Below are 17,847 nucleotides of genomic sequence, written 5' to 3' on the forward strand. Positions count from 1 at the left end.
AAGTGGTGCAGGGAAGCTGCTTAGAAAGTGATAAAGATCTTCAAGCTGGGTTTAGGTCCTTAGAATCCTGTGGAATGAAGAATGGTTGAAACCCTGTTTAGGGAGGAAAATCCACATTTCTCAAATTTTTTGTCTTCACTTGAGGGCTTATTTTCGACAGTGTTTTCAGATCCAAATGACTTCTGCGCACACCTAGCCAGATTAAGAAAGATTAAAATACAGACTCACTATAACAAAAGTTACTCTATATGAAGAGTATATATTACTCATAAGTTACTCTATATGAAGAGTATCTATATTGTAAATGCAAGGGAAGAGTAGAACTCACTCTGGCTGTCTGTTAAATACAACTTTGTTGTTTTGATAAGACTACATTTCACTTAACTAGACAAAATTTAGAGTCTAAACTGGAGATTTTTGTAAGTGTAAAATACACATTTGCTTTCAAAGACAGTATGGAAAAAAGAATATAAAATAATTTTTATATTAATTATATGCTGAAATGGTAGTATTTTGGGTATATTAGGTCAAGTAAAATATATGACTAAATTTAATTTCTCTTGTTTTTTAAAGGTTTTAATGTGGTTACTAGAAAATTTAATATTACATATGTGCTTCTTATTATATTTCTATTGGACAGCTATTCTCTTTCCTTTGGGATGTTCTTTTTACTTTGGCTGCTAAATTCAGTTGCTGTGGTAACTAAAAGGGCCACCAGGCTGTGTGTTTCCTGGAAGGCAAGGGTGAGATGGGGGAGGGGAAATGTAACATCTGGGAAAGTTTTCTTGGCTTTCCTTTCCTTCATCCTCCATTATCTGGTAATTGTCTTGTTAGAAAAGTCTCATTTTAGGAAAAAGACAACTTAGTTTGGTTTGTTTCATGTCTAGTAGTATCAATTTGCATTCTAGGCCCTCAACCCAAACCCAAAAGGAAGATACACTTCCTACCATTTAGAAAAATGTTTTCTGTTTACCCTGCTTCTTTTACCCCCTTGTACTACACAGGTTGCTAGGCTACAGATTAATGGCCACTAGGAATCTGACTATTGTTCTCTTCCCTTAACATTACCTCTCACTTACCCAACTCCTTTAACAATAAACCAAATTGGTTTTGCTTTGTTTACTCTCACACTGGAGCCTCTGTCCATTACTCTTCATCTTTCTTATCTTTTTTTCTACTTCTTTCTTTCAATTTTCTACTATACCCTAGTAATCAGACTTTTTTACACGTTTTTCAAGAAATTTACAGTCCTTAACTAATAAGACATTGATAGTCTGCTCCAGTTGTGTGAAAAGCAATTAGCCTTGTTCCTTTTTTAAATGGAAGGAATAAGGAAAATCTCTAAATTCTGTAAGAACCAGGACTTTCTTGTCGTATTCATTGATGAATCACCAATTTCTTGGAAATTATCTGGATATATGCTCAGCAAATATTTGTTTAATTGCGTCTGATAACTATTCTATGTTTAGATGGCAATAGGCAAAATGTTGCAGAATGGGTAGAATTCAGACAGGGTGGTATGGTGAATGCCACATTAAGATATTTGGATTATGTTCCTCAGGCAGTTGGTTCCTTTCATTCCAGCAGCCCAGGAGACTTGGTCTGACTCCTAGAAATTCAGGTTTCCTTCATCCTAGGTGGTTGTTATGTGCCGTGGAGTTGGACCAACTCATAGCAACCCCTGCCTGCGTTTCCAAAGCAGTATTACTATGGAAGTAGATTGCCCAACCTTCCTTCCAAGAAGTGGCTGGTGGGTTTGAACCACCAGCCTTCTGGTTAGCAGTCAAATGCCTTAGGCACGATGCCACCAGAGCTCCTATCAGAGGACAAGTGGAAGCCAAAAACAGGACAAATTTTTCCTTTGGTTCTCTGAGATTGCCCTCCCTCCCCCTTAAAACTATAAACCTAGTTTACATTCAAAACAGATGATAAAATTCAAAGGTTTATGATTTTTTTAAATTTTTCTTTTTGCTTACACTTCTTCATATACAGCCTTAATTCTCTGATAGCAGCAGTCATTTGTATTTGCCTTTCATAAATAGCATTTATTCTCATCTTTTTGTAGGTTAATTCAATCCCGAGCAGAAGGGAAAGCCAAAATAAATGTGCCTGCTCTACCTCCGGGCTTTTCTGGTAGAGTTTTATCTGTGAAACTGAAAAAGGAGTAGTAAGGATGAGGGCTAGCAGGATGTGGTTATTGCGTGCCCCCGGAGGAAAGGAGTACCGATATTTGAGGTCACAAAATTCCGAGAGGTCACAAGATTATTCGGGGGCGTGAGTTGGGTGGGACTGGGGGGGGCTTGACTCCCTTCCTAGCTCCACCCCTGATGGAGATTATAAATGGTCGCTGGCATTTAGCTGTCTGAGATGTTTTCCCCCAGTGAGAATTGTGTCTGAGTTACTGAAGACCTGAAGAAAACTTGCCGAAAAGGACATTTTGAAGCTTTTGTGGGCTGAAGAGGAGTTTCTGGAATCCCACTCCTACATCTTTATTGAAGATTCAGAAATAATTCAATTAGAGCCATGGGGACAGAGAAGGTAAGAATGATGTAACTATTTTTTATTTTCGTCTGTTTCGGAGACACTTAGAAAGGCAAACCTTAATCGTGACTGTCGCGTTCTATTTTCTTCTAAGTCATCCTAAGGCCTTTTCATTTCTCCTCCAGCCTGCAATGCTACAATTTCACCAGTTGTCTTTGAACATTATATCCAAAAAGGATTTATTTCTGTACCATTTTCACCTTTATAGGGGAGAAGTCACCTGGAGAAGTTGTGGTTTTTTTTTTTTCAGGTTTATTTTACATTATTTTATGCTGAGGATGAGATGGTTGAGTGTTCATAGGATGGGGACTGGTTGTGTTGTTTATCCGTGTGGCTCTAAGGGCCATCGTGATGATTTCTTTTGGAAGCATTAGACCTTGGAGGGACCTGGGATTCAGTCGGGGCGCGGGGGGGGGGGGCGGTACCTCAATCAACTGCCATCTGTTCTATATATGTAACCTCCAGTGTTCCTTGGATAATACTAAGCAGAGAGAATTCAAGTGACCTTTGTATTGTAGATATGATTGTGAATGAAGGCTATATTGATATATTTGTTAATTGTATGCAGTGTTTGTGGAGGAAGAAGACATTTTCACTAAGATAAACTGACTTGAAAATAAAAGAAAACAAGGGATGGAAAAATGGGAAGGATGTAAAGGACTTTGAGGATAATTAATAATGTAGAGTGTGAAAGAGAGATTTCTACGAAAGGGAAAAAGGTTAAAAAAGAGCTGTGCATTGGCAGAAGCCTTGGGTGTTTCTGCTCACTTGGGACTGAGATGGCTGGGAGGCCTCAAGCAAGGTCAACTCCCGGAGCTGAAGCTTCTGGGCTTCAATTCTTAGGGAAGGAGTTTAAGATAAAAAAGTGGTTAACGGAGTTAGGCATGTAGAAATGGCATCAGGCATAAAAACTGAGCTTCCCTGAGGTGGAAATCTAGTATATATCCCCTTGGATTATTCCCAGCAAGATGAGAAGGTGACTGAGTTGATCTGAACCCCTCCACCCCACAAGAAATGTCTTCTGTGTATTGGGCTGAGAGTAAGTGTGTTTTCTCCCCCTGCTGGGTGGGGGATAGCAGTACAGTATTCAGGAAACAACAGAAAAATTTCAAATGGACAACAGGATAGAGTGAGCAGATAAATTACATGGTCCAGAGAGATAACACTTCATTAAAGAGTAGTCCAGTATCTTCACATATATCACCACCACCATCACTCTGGACTTTTGTGGAATCTAGGGTGTAGTTGATTACTGGATCTAGCTTGTTTTCAAGGTAATCAGGTGTTAGCAATCCTAAAGCTGTCTTTCCTTTGTCCTCCTAGTTCTTTATATTATATTCCTGAGCACAATTCTATCTTTGCCTTTACCGGGAATAGTTTTTAAAATGTTTCCGAACTTTCCAACGCAGTTGTTCTTAACTTCCTTCTCAAATTTTCTTGCTACGTTTCCCAAGTTAACTACATATTTTTTGTGTATCTCTAGGTAAGTTCTTCAGTATAACCTATTCCTTTGTGACTCCCATTCATTACAGAAATCTCATCTAATTCTCATCCTAGTCATAGACCAAGCTCTCCTAGTGCATCTCCTTAGTTAATAAGAGACAAAAGTTTTAAGGACTTTTTTTTCCCCACCTCCGCCAGGTCACCGCCTCTCTGGTCTTCGCCATCAGCGTTGCTACAATCGGCTCTTTCCAGTTTGGCTACAACACTGGTGTCATCAATGCTCCTGAGATAGTGAGTACTAGACAACTAGAGTTAGAATTTGAGTAGGGAAGTTATTTTTATTTTAAGTAGAGTTTCAAGAATTCAGAATTGAAGACAAACTTGCTATCTAGCTTGTCTTTGGTGAAAAAGGAGAACATATTAATGGGGAAGTGTTGTTGAGTCATTTAACCAAAGCTCATTTGTTACCTACCCTGCACACCTCACTTTCATCCTGTGATGATAGAGATCCCCTTTATTAGCTCTTAAGGAATAGTTAAGGAGCCCTGGTGGTGCAGTAGCTAGGTTCTGGGTTGCTAACTGAAGTAGTTTGAACCCACCCAGTGGCTCAGAGGGCAAAAGAGGGCTTTTATGATGATTGCAGCCACGAAAACTGGTATGGGGCAGTTCTACTCTGTCCTGTAGGGCCACCAGTAGTTGAGAATCTACTCTGATGGCAATGGTTTGATTTTACCTCTTAGGAGAGCACTAGGGCAGTCACTGGGAGCTCTGGTAGCGTAGTGCCTAAGGCACTTGACTGCTAACCGGTTCAAACCCACCAGCCATTCCTCGGAAGGAAGGTTGGGCAATCTACTACCGCCTCCGAAACCCAAGGAGGGGTCGCTATGAGTCAGGTCCGACTTGACTGCACACAACAACAGGGCAGTCACTGAACATCAGTACTGCCACCTACTGGGATTTTCAGGACAAATAAATAACTGCTCTTTTTAGAGCTAGAAAATTAACTCCAAGAAGCTCTGGTGGCAGATTGGTTAAATCATTTGGCTGCTGACTAAAAGGTTGGTGGTTCAAACTCACCAGTTGCTCCGTGGGAGAAAGATGAGGCAGTCTGTTTTCATGAAGATTTACAGCTTTGGAAACGCTTTGGTGTAGTTCTCCTCTGTCCTGTAGGGTCACTGTGAGTGAGAATAGACTCGATGCCAGTGGGTTTTGTTTTTGTTTTTTTAACATTAACTGCAGGTCCCTGGGTGGCACAAATGATTAAGTCTTCTATTAGCCAAAAGGTTGATGGTTCAAACCTACCCAGAAGCACCTTGGAAGACAGGCCTGGTGAGCTGCTTCCAAAAGGTCACAGGCACATACCTTATGGAGCATACAGTCACATACCTTATGGAGCAGTTCTACTCTCCACACATGGGGTCTCCATGAGTTGGAATTGATTTAAAGTCAACTAGCAACAAACATTAACTTCAGTTTTTTATCTGTCCTTTTCATTCCCATCTATTCATACCCTTGATTCTCTACTTAGGAAGTAATTGAAATATTTGTTGTGTTAAGAAAAATAAGTTCCCAACATTTGTCTCTTGTTCTAATCCTACTGTAACAGTCTGTCCTCCTGTCAACCATTTTATTTTGCAGATCATAAGGGACTTTCTCAATTACACTTTGGAAGAGAGGTTAGAAGAACCTCCCTCAACAGTGTTGCTCACTTCCCTCTGGTCCTTGTCTGTGGCTATCTTCTCCGTTGGTGGTATGATTGGCTCCTTCTCTGTTGGACTCTTTGTCAACCGCTTTGGCAGGTATTAACCTGAAATTGGACAAAGAAGTGGGCTGTATCGGTTGCATCGAGGACAAGTATTGAAAATTAAGACAAGGAGGTGATGATGTTTTTGAATGAGTTCACCTCAAATTCTAATCAAGGAAACGTGGTCAACTGGCACTGAGTGTGCCTGCTGTTCCTTGGAGCTCTACTACCTTGTGTAGTTTTTTCACTCGGCCTTTTAGGAGACGGGCCATGTGAATGATTGCCCTTTGCAGTCTAGTTTAGGCTCAGTCAATTATTCTCTACTAAGGTGAGCAATGGAATTTCTCAGAAGAATACTTTATTTACAAGGTCAGAACTGGCTTACTTTTCTAAATAATTATTTGCTTTTCTGGGATTCCATGTACGTGATTTCATTCTTTTACACAGCAGGATCTGTGAGAAATATTTTGTAATTCTTGGTCTGTGGTAAATATGGACTATGGCCAAATAACTAAACCTATTTTTTTTTTTCCCCCCTCAAAGATAGAAAATTGAATCTCTTCACTATTAGTTACCTTAATAAAATGTGTCACAGGGTTGAATGCTTTCAATAACGGCTGGTGAAGGAACCATTTGCTTTGCTTATTAGATGTGTTGGGAAGCAAATGGAATTCATGTTTTAAAAATTAATCAAGCAATCTGTTTTATTTGATAGTGTTTAATTTTTGTTTTGCTTTGGTTTTTGAGGTTATTCTCTGCCTGCTAAAGTCATTAAAATTTTAATTAGGGCCTCCAATAACCAATATGGCTTTCTTCCTTCCTCTTCCTATTGTTATTTTATTAGCAAAAGAACCTAATAGAGGAGTGAGGGAGAGGAATAAGGGAAGTAATTTTTCTCTTGAGGAGCTCTGGTAGCATAGTGGCTAAGGCACTTGACTGCTCACCAGGAGGCTAGCAGTTCAAACCCACCAGCCACTCCTCGGAAGGAAGGTTGGGCAATCTACTTCCATAGAGATACTGCCTCGGAAACCCAAGGAAGGGTCGCTATGAGTTGGGTCCGACTCAATGGCACATAACAACAACAGCAACAATTTTTCTCTTTAACAGTGGTTCTCCACTTTGGCTGCATATTTAGGAGCTCCTGGGGCAGATTTTAAAAGTCCCAGTGTCAAATGATATTAACAAGCCAATTAAATCAGCATCTCTGGGGGAGAGAACTATGTGTCAGTATTTTTGAAAGCTCTCTGAGTAATTCCAGTAGGTAATCAAAGTCAAGAAGCACTGTTGAATTCAGTGATATCACTGGAAGGATGGTGGGGTGTAGGGGGTGCAAACTACACCAGGTGACAATGTTAGAGGGAGGAGCTCCAAAGTGACTGTCTATAAAATTTTGTGTAGTGTTTCAGCAGGAATTTATTTATTTTTTTTTATGAAAATAACCCTGTGGTTAGTTATAATAAGTAAATAAATCATTTTTAAAAACACATTTTTCATAAGCCTGGTTTACATGTATCAGTATACCTATAAGGCTGACAGGAGCTCTGGTAGCATAGTGGCTAAAGCACTTGACTGCTAACCAGAAGGCTGGCGGTTCAAACCCACCAGCCACTCCTCGGAAGGAAGATGGGGCAATCTACTTCCATAGTGATACTGCCTCAGAAACCCAAGGAGGGGTCGCTATGAGTCGGGTCCGACTCAACAGCACATAACAACAACAACAATGCACTCTGGGAGTTCTGGTGGTGTAGTCCTGAAGGCATTTGACTGCTAACCAGAAGGCTGGCAGTTTAAACCCAGCAGCCACTCCTTGGAAGGAAGATGGGGCAATCTACTTCCATAGTGATACTGCCTCAGAAACCCAAGGAGAGGGCTCGCTTTGAGTCGGGTCCGACTCAGTGGCACATAACAACAATGCGCTCTGGTCAGGTCAGAGCTGTCATTACCCAATTACAATGATGCTTTTAATCTCACAGTTTCATCTACATGTGCTACAGTCAGGTGTTACTGTTTTCATTGCTACTGGTGTTTTTATAATCACTGATTTTGTCAAATTTTCTGGTGTTTTAGCTACAGTATTGTGGTGTAGCTACAGTATTGTGGTGTTAGTATTGATGTTACAAATCTACATCAATAACTTTTGAGAATAAAGTTGTAATTAAAGAAAAAAGATGAGAAAATTCAAAAAAGGCTTCCATTGAGTGACTAATAATGTAATTCAAAACATTTTATAAAACACTTTTGTTGTTAGTATTCATATAATCTAAGAAATATTACATTTAAGCAACTTATAACTATAGTTATCACATACTATTCTGTGACTAAAATTAATAATAAACATCATTAAGGATTATGTATGTGATACATGAGGTACATGAGGAGGTCCAGGAGGGGGTGGTGACACCAACAGTAGTGATGCCACTAGTTGAAGAATAATGGTATTGGTTCTTCCCAATACTTCTAGCAGTTTTTAAGCGTTGATCTTTTACTTCAGTCTTCTGTCAGCTATTTCAGTGGCTTTCCCTCTCATCTCACCATTTACCACATAAATGAATTAATTTATTATTTCATTGTAGTTATCAATATTAATGTATTAAACATTAATTAACATTAATTAATTAATTAAACATGAATGTATTAAACATTAATTAAACATGGTATTAAAGTGTCATCCCAGTCTAGCCTGGAGGACAACTGAAGCTCAGTATCCTTTTGCATATTAGTTTCTGTGATGCAGAAAAATTTGTTTGAAATAATCTGTCATTATGTTGTTAATATCTAAGCAACTATATTGTATGAAATGTAGGTAAGGGTCAATTTTACTAACCTCACCTGTCTTTGATTTATCCTTACAGGCGCAATTCAATGCTTATTGTCAACGTATTGGCTATCGCTGGTGGCTGCCTTATGGGGTTCTGTAAAATAGCTGAGTCTGTTGAAATGCTAATCCTGGGCCGCTTGATTATTGGCCTCTTCTGTGGGCTCTGCACAGGTTTTGTGCCCATGTACATTGGAGAGGTTTCTCCCACTGCGCTACGGGGTGCCTTCGGCACTCTGAACCAGCTGGGCATCGTCATCGGAATCCTGGTGGCCCAGGTACTCTATACCTTCTCATACTTAATGAGTGTTAATTTCATGGCCTTTTAAATGAATTAACATAGATAAAGAACTCAGAAGATTATCTGGCACAAATTCAACCATATTTATGTTTCAATTATTACTATAGCTCACAGATAGTAGTTTAAAAAGTAGTCAGGATTGATGAAGGAAAAAGTTAACTTTCCCTGTGGTTAAAAAATAAATAAATAAACAAAATGTGTATGAACTGCTGTATGGAAAATGAATTAGCTCTGTAAACTTTCATCCAATTCACAATTAAAATTAAAAAAAGAGTTGGGTGTTTTTTTTTTTTATAATTTGTGACTTTATGGGGTTTATAGCATTCTCTTTGTCTGGTTTTTAGATCTTTGGTCTGGAAGTCATCTTAGGGTCTGAAGAGCTATGGCCTGTACTATTAGGGTTCACCATCATTCCAGCTGTCTTACAAAGTGCAGCTCTTCCATTTTGCCCTGAAAGTCCTAGATTCTTGGTCATTAACAAAAAGGAAGAGGAAAGTGCCAAACAGAGTGAGTATCTTTCACATCTTTCCTATAGGAATTTTACTGTTAGGGTTTAAGGATATCGGATGAATTTTATTTATTTATTTTTTGGTGATCCTCTTTCCCTGCTTCTCTGCTCCCTCAAAACTCAAGTGGAGAGTTTTCTGATTATTCTTGAGCTAGAATCTTTCCATACTGAAGAATGAGGTCAGAAGGCAAGTTACTGCATGGAAGCTGATTGGTCAGCCATGTCCAGGGCACTTTGTTCATCTTGAATGGCTTCTTTCCATCTGTCTTACAGGAAAAATGAATTTGGGACAGCACATTATCTTTCTTCTTTCTTCTTTGTTCTTTTCACTAGTCCTCCAGCAGTTGTGGGGTACCCAGGATGTGAGCCAGGACATCCAGGAGATGAAAGATGAGAGTGCTAGGATGGCCCAGGAAAAGCAAGTCACTGTGCTGGAGCTCTTCAGAGCACCCAACTACCGACAGCCCATCATCATTTCCATCATGCTTCAGCTCTCCCAGCAGCTCTCAGGAATCAATGCTGTGAGTATCTGCTTTTGTGTCAAAGATACCCTATAATATTTCACTTAAAACACTGCCCACAAAGGTGAGTAGCATCACATTTTAGTTGTTGCTTCTTATGCAACATATATAGTTTCTAAAGTCCCTCACATAGAGTGCTCTGGTGGCGCTGTTAACATCAAGCTGCTAACCCAAAGAGTGGTAGTTGGAACCCACCAGGCACTCCGAAGGCCAAATATGGGACAGTCTGCTTCTGTAATGATTTACACCCTTGGAAACCCTATGGGGCAGTTCTACTCTGTCCTATAGGCTCACCATGACTCAGAATTAACTTGATCACACTGGGTTTGGTTTGTGCCACATAGCGGCCACTCAGAAAATTGTCCAGGTTAATTATTTTCCATGTGAAATTAAAATAGATGAAATTGAAAATGAGAAAACAGATGAAATGAAAATTTTAAATCACCCATAGTTTGGGAACTTATGGTTAACATCTGTCTTCTCAATAAAAATTTATCTGATTTTTTATTAAGCTTCTCTTTTGACCACTCATTTTTTACTTCCAGTCTTCTTTAACTCTGATGTATCCAATATGATATCATTAGTGATCATGTAAACCAAAAAAAAAGTATATCCTATATCCTAGAAATTATGATGTATCTTAGTGTTTTTTCTTTTCCAGGACATTATAGTGTAAAATCAGTATAAGGTCCTGGAGAACAACAGATAAGAAATCAGGTTAAGAGGTCTGGGTGGACACTAGCAACTTCACTCAGAACTGGCCTTACTATATATATATATATATATATATATATTATGTAACAACTAGAATCGTGACTATGGTAGTTAAATTGGGTGGCAAAAATAGAAGCTAGCATTTGGTAGGTAACCTATGTATTCTATGCATACATCAGTTTCCTGATTTTGAATACTGATCTTATGAAGAGGTTATTCCCATACATCCTATTGACTTGTAGATAAAACATTTTGATATGAAATGCTCTGTCCTTCCTCTTTAAATACAGATTCATGCCCTGAGGATTCTCTGCCAATTTTTGATCAATGTAATTAAGTCATTTTGTAAAAATCATTTTGCAAAACACTTGGTGCTTAAAACAGTAATTTAGTCCTTGGCCTTTTCTCCTGCCTCACGCATCAAAAGGATACACTTAAATTTGAAGTAACAGTGATTTTCATGAGAGGTTGGAGGCTTATACATCAGCACCTCGGAGGAAAGAGAGTTTGAAAAGCCTGCCAGGTAATTTTGGTGGATCTCAGTCTCAAATTGCCTCAATTGCAGATCCACTGGAATAAAATATACCCTTAGACTTTGAAAGCAATAGAGCTGGGACCAGGGTGAGGTGCATTGGTTTGAGTGCATGGCCTTGAAAGTGAATGCCTCAGGTTATGTGCTCTGGGCACCTCACTTGCCTCACCAATTTCTAGCCCTGTAGAACAGGATCAGAAAGAGATCATCCTCTGGAAATGGCATATGATAGAAAACATGAGCACTCTGCAGGACAGACTCCTTCCACTTCAGGAAATGCTATATGAATTCATTGCTTTGAGGTTAAAGATGCATCCCGATTTAGTGAGCACATTCTGCCCTCGACATACAACCTTACCTTGGGCAAGGGTGAGAGGGAGTCTTAATTCTATTGAATCAATGATCTCTGGCTAGAGGCCTGGGAATTGCCTGTTTATCTGTGAAAAGTTCAATCTGATGTATAGTGGGTTTGGAAATCACTTTTCTAATCTACCTTTTTTTGAGGAAACAGTATTTTCTTATTTCCCTTAAAAAAACAGAAGGATGAGAGGTTGGGTAGTGTTTAACTAGCAGAGTAAACTGCTTTTAGAAGAGATAATGTGGAGGTTGTCTTAGCTTAATGACACTAGATAGCAAGATAATGTTACTGTAAGAAGTTTACTTGAGATGTCTGTCTATATAAAAGTATATGTGGCTTAATGTCCCACTACATACATGTCCATGGTCCCATAAGGTTACAATAGAGTTCAGAAATCTCAGTGGGAGCACAGGACATAGTGGAAGTACTTCGCTAAGTATGGAGATCTGATCTAGCTTTCACTAGCTCTCCAGCTTCTGAATCCATGCTGGTGCTGGGGTCCCTCTTCAGCTTCCTGTCCCACTGCACTCACCTCAGGCAGGGACCACACAGATGCTGCCAGAGAAACTAAGAGACTTGACCTGCTGAAGTTACTGCCCCACTCAAGCCTGGACATGTGTCTGGACCCAAGGCTATACCTGCTATAGGACAGCCACAGGGCTGCTGCAATGATAGTGGCAGGAAGAGAAGCAGGAAAGGTTGGAGGGGGGAAGGCAGAGGAAGGGTAGTCAGGACTAAAAGACTTTAAAGCCCGTTAGGAGGCACAGGAAAGACAGGGTAGGAGGAAGGAAGGAAAGGAAGTCTGGTTGGTGCCTCTGGCTGGTTGGATAGTGAGTATATGTGGTGGGCAGGTGGGTGGTTGGGGGCCAGGCATGGCATTTGGAGATCAGGCACAATCCACAGTGGTGATGGAACCACAGTCCCCTGGCTGGTGCAGGTCCTGGCTCACCCCATGACCATTCTGTTTGCCTCTCACTGAGATATTATCTGGTGTTTACACAACATCCAAATCACGTAACATCCTAATTCACAGAAGTTATCACCGGAAGTTAAATGATGCGGAAGTTAAGTTAAATGATGATGCGTAGTATTCTCTTCCTGATAAACAAGTCTGCACTTCAAAAACTTGATTATGCATTTGATGTGTGGACTTGTTTATCAGGAAGAGAATTGGCATAACCATTGTTTAGTTAAAGCTATTTGACCATCCTTCCCTAGAAGTTTTATGTTACCATAAAACAAAACTAAAACTTACTGCCATCTAGCTGATTCCAACTCATAGCAACCCGTAGGGTTCCCAAGCTGTAAATCTTTATAGAAGTACATTGTCTCATCTTCATCCACAGAGCAGCTGGTGGGTTTGAACCAGTGACCTTCTGGCTAGCAGCCAAATGCCTTAATCACTGCACCACCAGAGCACCTTATCATAAAATATGATGGAATTTTTAAAAACAGTTTTAAATGTTGTTGTTGTGTTGTTATATGCCGTCGAGTCGGACCCGACTCATAGCGACCCCTCCTTGAGTTTCCAAGGCAGTATCACTATGGAAGTAGATTGCCCCATCTTCCTTCTGAGGAGTGCCTGGTGGGTTTGAACCACCAGCCTTCTGGTTAGCAGTCAAATGCCTTAGCCACTATGCTACCAGAGCTGTCCCAGTTTTAAATAGCTCATTCATATTTCTCTCCAAATTTTCAATAAGGAAGACACTACAAACTTCAGTTTGAAAAAAGCACAATCTTAATTTTATTTTAGAAAATACAGATATACATAGTTTCTATCTTAGCTATTGGAGGTTTGAAGGGTTGTTTCTTGAGGAGGTAAATCCTAATGTGGAAGCATATGTTCATCAAATACTGAGAATGTTGCTGTGGAGGCAAATACTCTGGGTAAAACAATAAAATCCTGAAGCAAACCTGAGGGACAGACTGAACCTGGATGATGTAGGTTAATGTTCCCTTGCTATCTGGAGGTCTAAGTCCACTATTTTGACATCTCTTTAACTATAGTAGTTGTAGAAGTCTTGCATTTTATTTTAGCACAGTGTCTGGCAAATAGTGAAAGCATAAAAAATAGTAGCTGGTATTGTTTCTTAAAACAGGAAAGAGCCTAGGACTAGGAATTCTAACCTAAGCTCTGCTCCTAATTAAATGAGGACCTCACTTTCTTCACTATCAAAATGACACGTCAGTGTTTTGAAGGTTTGGAAAAAGGACCATTGAAAAACACTGAGTAGGACTTTAAACCTTTATTCAAATGAATGAAGTAGATATAAGAAGAGTCTCATGGAATAAAGATGTGTCAGTCTGCTTCCAGAAAGATTGTTGTCGTTAGGTGCCTTTGAGTCATTTCCAAGTCATAGTGACCCTATGTACAACAGATACAGCTGCGGGAACCCTATGGGGCAGTTAGTTCTACTATGTCCTATAGAGTCACTGCGTCAAAATCGACTTGATGGCAACAGGTTTCTTTTTGTTGTTGTTTAAGGAAGAATCTAAATAGAGCAATGGGAATAAGCACAGTATAAAGGAAAAAAAATGGAATTGAGTGTCTAGAATTGAGAATTAAGAAGAGAATGGGAGCTCTGGTGGTATAGTGCCTAAGGCACTTGACTGCTAACCAGAAGGCTGGTGGTTCAAACCCACCAGCTGCTCTTCGGAAGGAAGATTGGATGATGTAGGTCTACTTCTGTAGAGATACCACCTCAGAAACCCAAGGAGGGGTCACTATAGAGATAGGATGCAGAATGTTTGCCAGTAAAAGGACATTATGATTGACCAAAGAAACCCTGGAAAGTACTCCTCCTTACCTCCTGAAACTTGAGAGGGTTTTTTTGAGTTTACTTTTTGAGAGTTATTTTTTAACTGGTTGTTGTTGTTGTTGTTGTTATGTGCCGTCGAGTCAGACCTGACTCATAGCGACCCCTCCTTGGGTTTCCAGGGCAGTATCACTACGGAAGTAGATTGCCCAACCTTCCTTCTGAGGAGTGGCTGGTGGGTTTGAAGCTCCAGCCTTCTGGTTAGCAGTCAGATGCCTTAGGCACTACGCTACCAGAGCTCCCTTTTAACTGGTAGGAATTGCTAATTCAGAGTTGCATTTCCTTTTGTTTTCTTTTAGGTCTTCTATTACTCAACTGGAATCTTCAAAGACGCAGGTGTTCGTGAGCCAATCTATGCCACCATTGGTGCTGGTGTGGTTAATACTATCTTCACTGTGGTCTCGGTAAGTTAGATGGTTCAATAATTTTGAGGGTAGAGAAGAGGAATTCTTACTACAGATGTTTGAAGATGGATTGCATGTCCTTCAAACTCCCTACCATCATTTAATCAAACCTTTTTGCTCTTGTTTAATTCTTTTTTTGGGAAAAGAAATACCTGAATAATGGTGTAAATGATCTTCACATATAGGATGGGTAGGAAAGAGGCATGGAAGGGATTGTATAAGATGTTTTGAACTTGAAACTAGAAAAGGGAAGACAAAATTATCACAAGTATCCTCTCAGTAAAGCTAATAGATTCCATTAGCTTCTATAGTATCTTCATGAAAGGGAAAGTTTCATGTTCTATTGTTATTCTTTTAGCTATTTCTGGTCGAAAAGACAGGAAGGAGGACTCTACATATGCTTGGCCTCGGAGGGATGGCTGTTTGTTCCCTTTTCATGACTGTTTCTTTATTATTAAAGGTGAGTGCTTTTTGAGTGAAGGAAAGAAGGGAGGTTACAGTTGACTCTGACAGGGGGCTGGATAGTTAAGGTTGGAGATCATCAGTGAAGTCAAATTTGGGAGATGCAAGATGCCCAGAGTTTAAAGAAAGGTAGATCTACAGAAACAGGTGATTAAACTGTTATAATCATAATATTTATATCACTTTGTAAGATACTTTATCTAATTTAATTCTTAAAATCATCTTAAGGTAAATATTATTCCCATTTTACAGATGATGAAATGGTTTCATGCAAAATGACATGTGAGTTTACACACCTAAGATTCAAAAGTCTAAGACTGTTGCTTTCAAGTCCAGTAACTTTCCATTATACCACAGGACAGAAAGAGTTTGCCGTTACTGAATTCATTTTCCATTTGAAAGAGTAGCGTGATTAAAGTAATCTAGAAGATAGGAAACCTTTATCAGTCATAACTTATGTCTGGGAAGCTAGATTCTAGGCCATATTCTCGTTAATATTAATTTTCCTTTGTTCTTTCTTCATAGGATCAGTATAATTGGATGAGCTTTGTCTGTATTGGGGCTATCTTGATTTTTGTGGCTTTCTTTGAAATTGGACCAGGCCCCATTCCCTGGTTTATTGTGGCTGAACTCTTTAGCCAGGGACCTCGCCCAGCTGCAATGGCAGTGGCTGGTTGTTCCAACTGGACCTCCAACTTTTTGGTGGGCCTGCTCTTCCCTTCAGCTGCAGTAAGTAAATTTGAACAAAACTCACCTAGCTTATCTCGAAACCAGCCCACTTAAGCCAGCATGTTTAAGGTATATTTAATAATGGTCACTGATGCCATGCAGGATTAGGGCTTTTTTTGGGGTGGAGTCCCCATTTTTTAATGATACATAGAAAAAGAAGAAATGACAGCAGAAAAGATTGAAGCAGGAGGGCAAAATTGGAAACTTCTAAAGAACCACTACAAATGATACAGGCATAGTTCTGCCTAGAAACAGAATGGTGGTGATAAGCCTCAAAGGATTCCAAACCAATACTGGATGCTTGATCATGGCTTCATGACCCTAAAGGCTCAGTAAGCATAGGATGTCAATGAATCAGGTAGATCTTGTTATAAAATGACTTAGAACTGATTGGTCAAATAAAAGATCTTGGCAGTGGATATTTAGAATGCATTTCCTGTTTTTGTGAATCTATCAAAAACTCGTAAGATTTTGTAAATAATAATCAAAAATCCTAAAATAATTCAGTCGTGTTTAGAAACAGCTAACTTTAATGACTAGGAAAAGAAATACCACAAAGAAAATTGCACAGAAATACAGTAGGTTAGCAATGAAATCATAAATAAATAAATCTCTGAAGAAATTTGTTTTCATTAAACATGGGAGGATCATAGCTGGCAGTCTATTGGAAATCAGCAAATCTGCATGTGAAGAAAATGTGAGTTTGTTAATGACCAGATTTTAATACTGACCCTCCTTTTTTGTCTCTTTTCATTAGAGTGCTTTAGGGCCCTACGTTTTTATCATCTTTACTGCCTTCCTTGTTATCTTCTTGATCTTCACCTTCTTCAAAGTTCCTGAGACCCGTGGCAGAACTTTTGAAGATATTACACGTGCCTTTGAAGGGCAGGCACAGGAGGCCAGTAGATCTGGGAAGGGCCCCGTTGTGGAGATGAACAGCATCCAGCCTGTGAAGGAAGCCACCACCAATGTCTAAGTCATGCCTCCTTCCCACTTCCCACCTTCCCACTCAACCTCTCCCTGCATGAGGGAGAGACTTCATCAGGATGTAACCCAGGACTGTTTCTGAATGCTGCTACTTGATTCCATTCTCATCCCACACACTTCATGAGTGCTCAGATGAAGCCAATGTTGGGGTTAGTCACATTTTCAATGGCTTTGTAAACGTTTTATTTCTTGGACATTCTCTTCTATTTTGGAGAGACCAAGTGAACCTACCTTCATTTCAGGAGGGACTGGCCACTTGGCATGTAACAACCTTGCCAGCTCTTCCTCCTTTAGGTTCTAATATTGCCTCGCTAGGGCATATGGGGGAGCAAGAGTGGGGGTGCAGTTCCCCCAACCTCAGACCTACCAGGAAGCAGATATCTTTAAAGAGTAGAGGGCAGAGGTGGATTAAATAATAGACTACTTTTCTCACTTACATACAGCTCTGCAGAGAAAATTAACTTGAGGTTTATTTATTTTGTCTTCTGGTTTTATTGCCTAAATATTTATTTTTTTAACTGTAAAGTACTTTTACCAAAATAATGGAAAACATACGGAAATTGAGGTGTAAAGGGAGTTGTTTAAAGAGAGGTTTTAGGGTAGAAGATTTGATACTGGAGAGGTTACGGTTCAATAAGAAGGAAAGAATTTAGGGAGAAACAGGAGTATAGTACCTCATTGAAGGGTGTAAGATGTGGTGCCTGAGGTTTGCATATTACCTCTTAACAATTTTTGTCCTTTAGATGGACATTCTCAAGCTTAATTTCTCAGAAAGGTCACGTGCCTGTTTAGAAAACTAGTGGTTTCCTTTGGAACTTTTATAGTTTACTTGTAGTAAATCTAGGACTGTTACTAAGGTGGGCAGTGTAGTTGATGGCAATTGATGTATTCTAATTTCAGGTGGAACCCAGAGAAGGGAAGGTTATTTCTAGAATCCTTTCTCCCTTCACTGGACCAAACCATTCCTTTCCC

The 17,847-nt window shown here is 39.7% G+C and overlaps 1 protein-coding gene across 1 annotated transcript; it reads left to right on the forward strand.

Annotated features, from left to right (window-relative positions):
* Nucleotides 1-2,523: 2,523 nt before the first annotated feature.
* LOC103193848 (solute carrier family 2, facilitated glucose transporter member 3) lies at nucleotides 2,524-16,864 on the forward strand. Its single transcript, XM_007937157.1, has 10 exons — nucleotides 2,524-2,538; nucleotides 4,183-4,275; nucleotides 5,623-5,783; nucleotides 8,581-8,821; nucleotides 9,189-9,351; nucleotides 9,686-9,873; nucleotides 14,593-14,697; nucleotides 15,056-15,157; nucleotides 15,685-15,888; nucleotides 16,646-16,864. The coding sequence occupies exons 1-10, from the start codon at nucleotides 2,524-2,526 to the stop codon at nucleotides 16,862-16,864; spliced, it is 1,491 nt and encodes a 496-aa protein (XP_007935348.1).
* Nucleotides 16,865-17,847: the final 983 nt, after the last annotated feature.

This window comes from Orycteropus afer, unplaced genomic scaffold, assembly GCF_000298275.1.
Source record: "Orycteropus afer afer isolate SDZICR_OR568_19922 unplaced genomic scaffold, OryAfe1.0 scaffold00040, whole genome shotgun sequence".
NCBI classification, from domain to species: domain Eukaryota; kingdom Metazoa; phylum Chordata; class Mammalia; order Tubulidentata; family Orycteropodidae; genus Orycteropus; species Orycteropus afer.

What these genes read in the sequence shown, in the direction of transcription:
- LOC103193848 (XM_007937157.1), top strand. An exon ending in TTTGTCAACCGCTTTGGCAG is followed by an intron (nt 5,784 to 8,580) that starts GTATTAACCTGA and finishes TTATCCTTACAG; the next exon opens with GCGCAATTCAATGCTTATTG. An exon ending in CTGTTTCTTTATTATTAAAG is followed by an intron (nt 15,158 to 15,684) that starts GTGAGTGCTTTT and finishes CTTTCTTCATAG; the next exon opens with GATCAGTATAATTGGATGAG.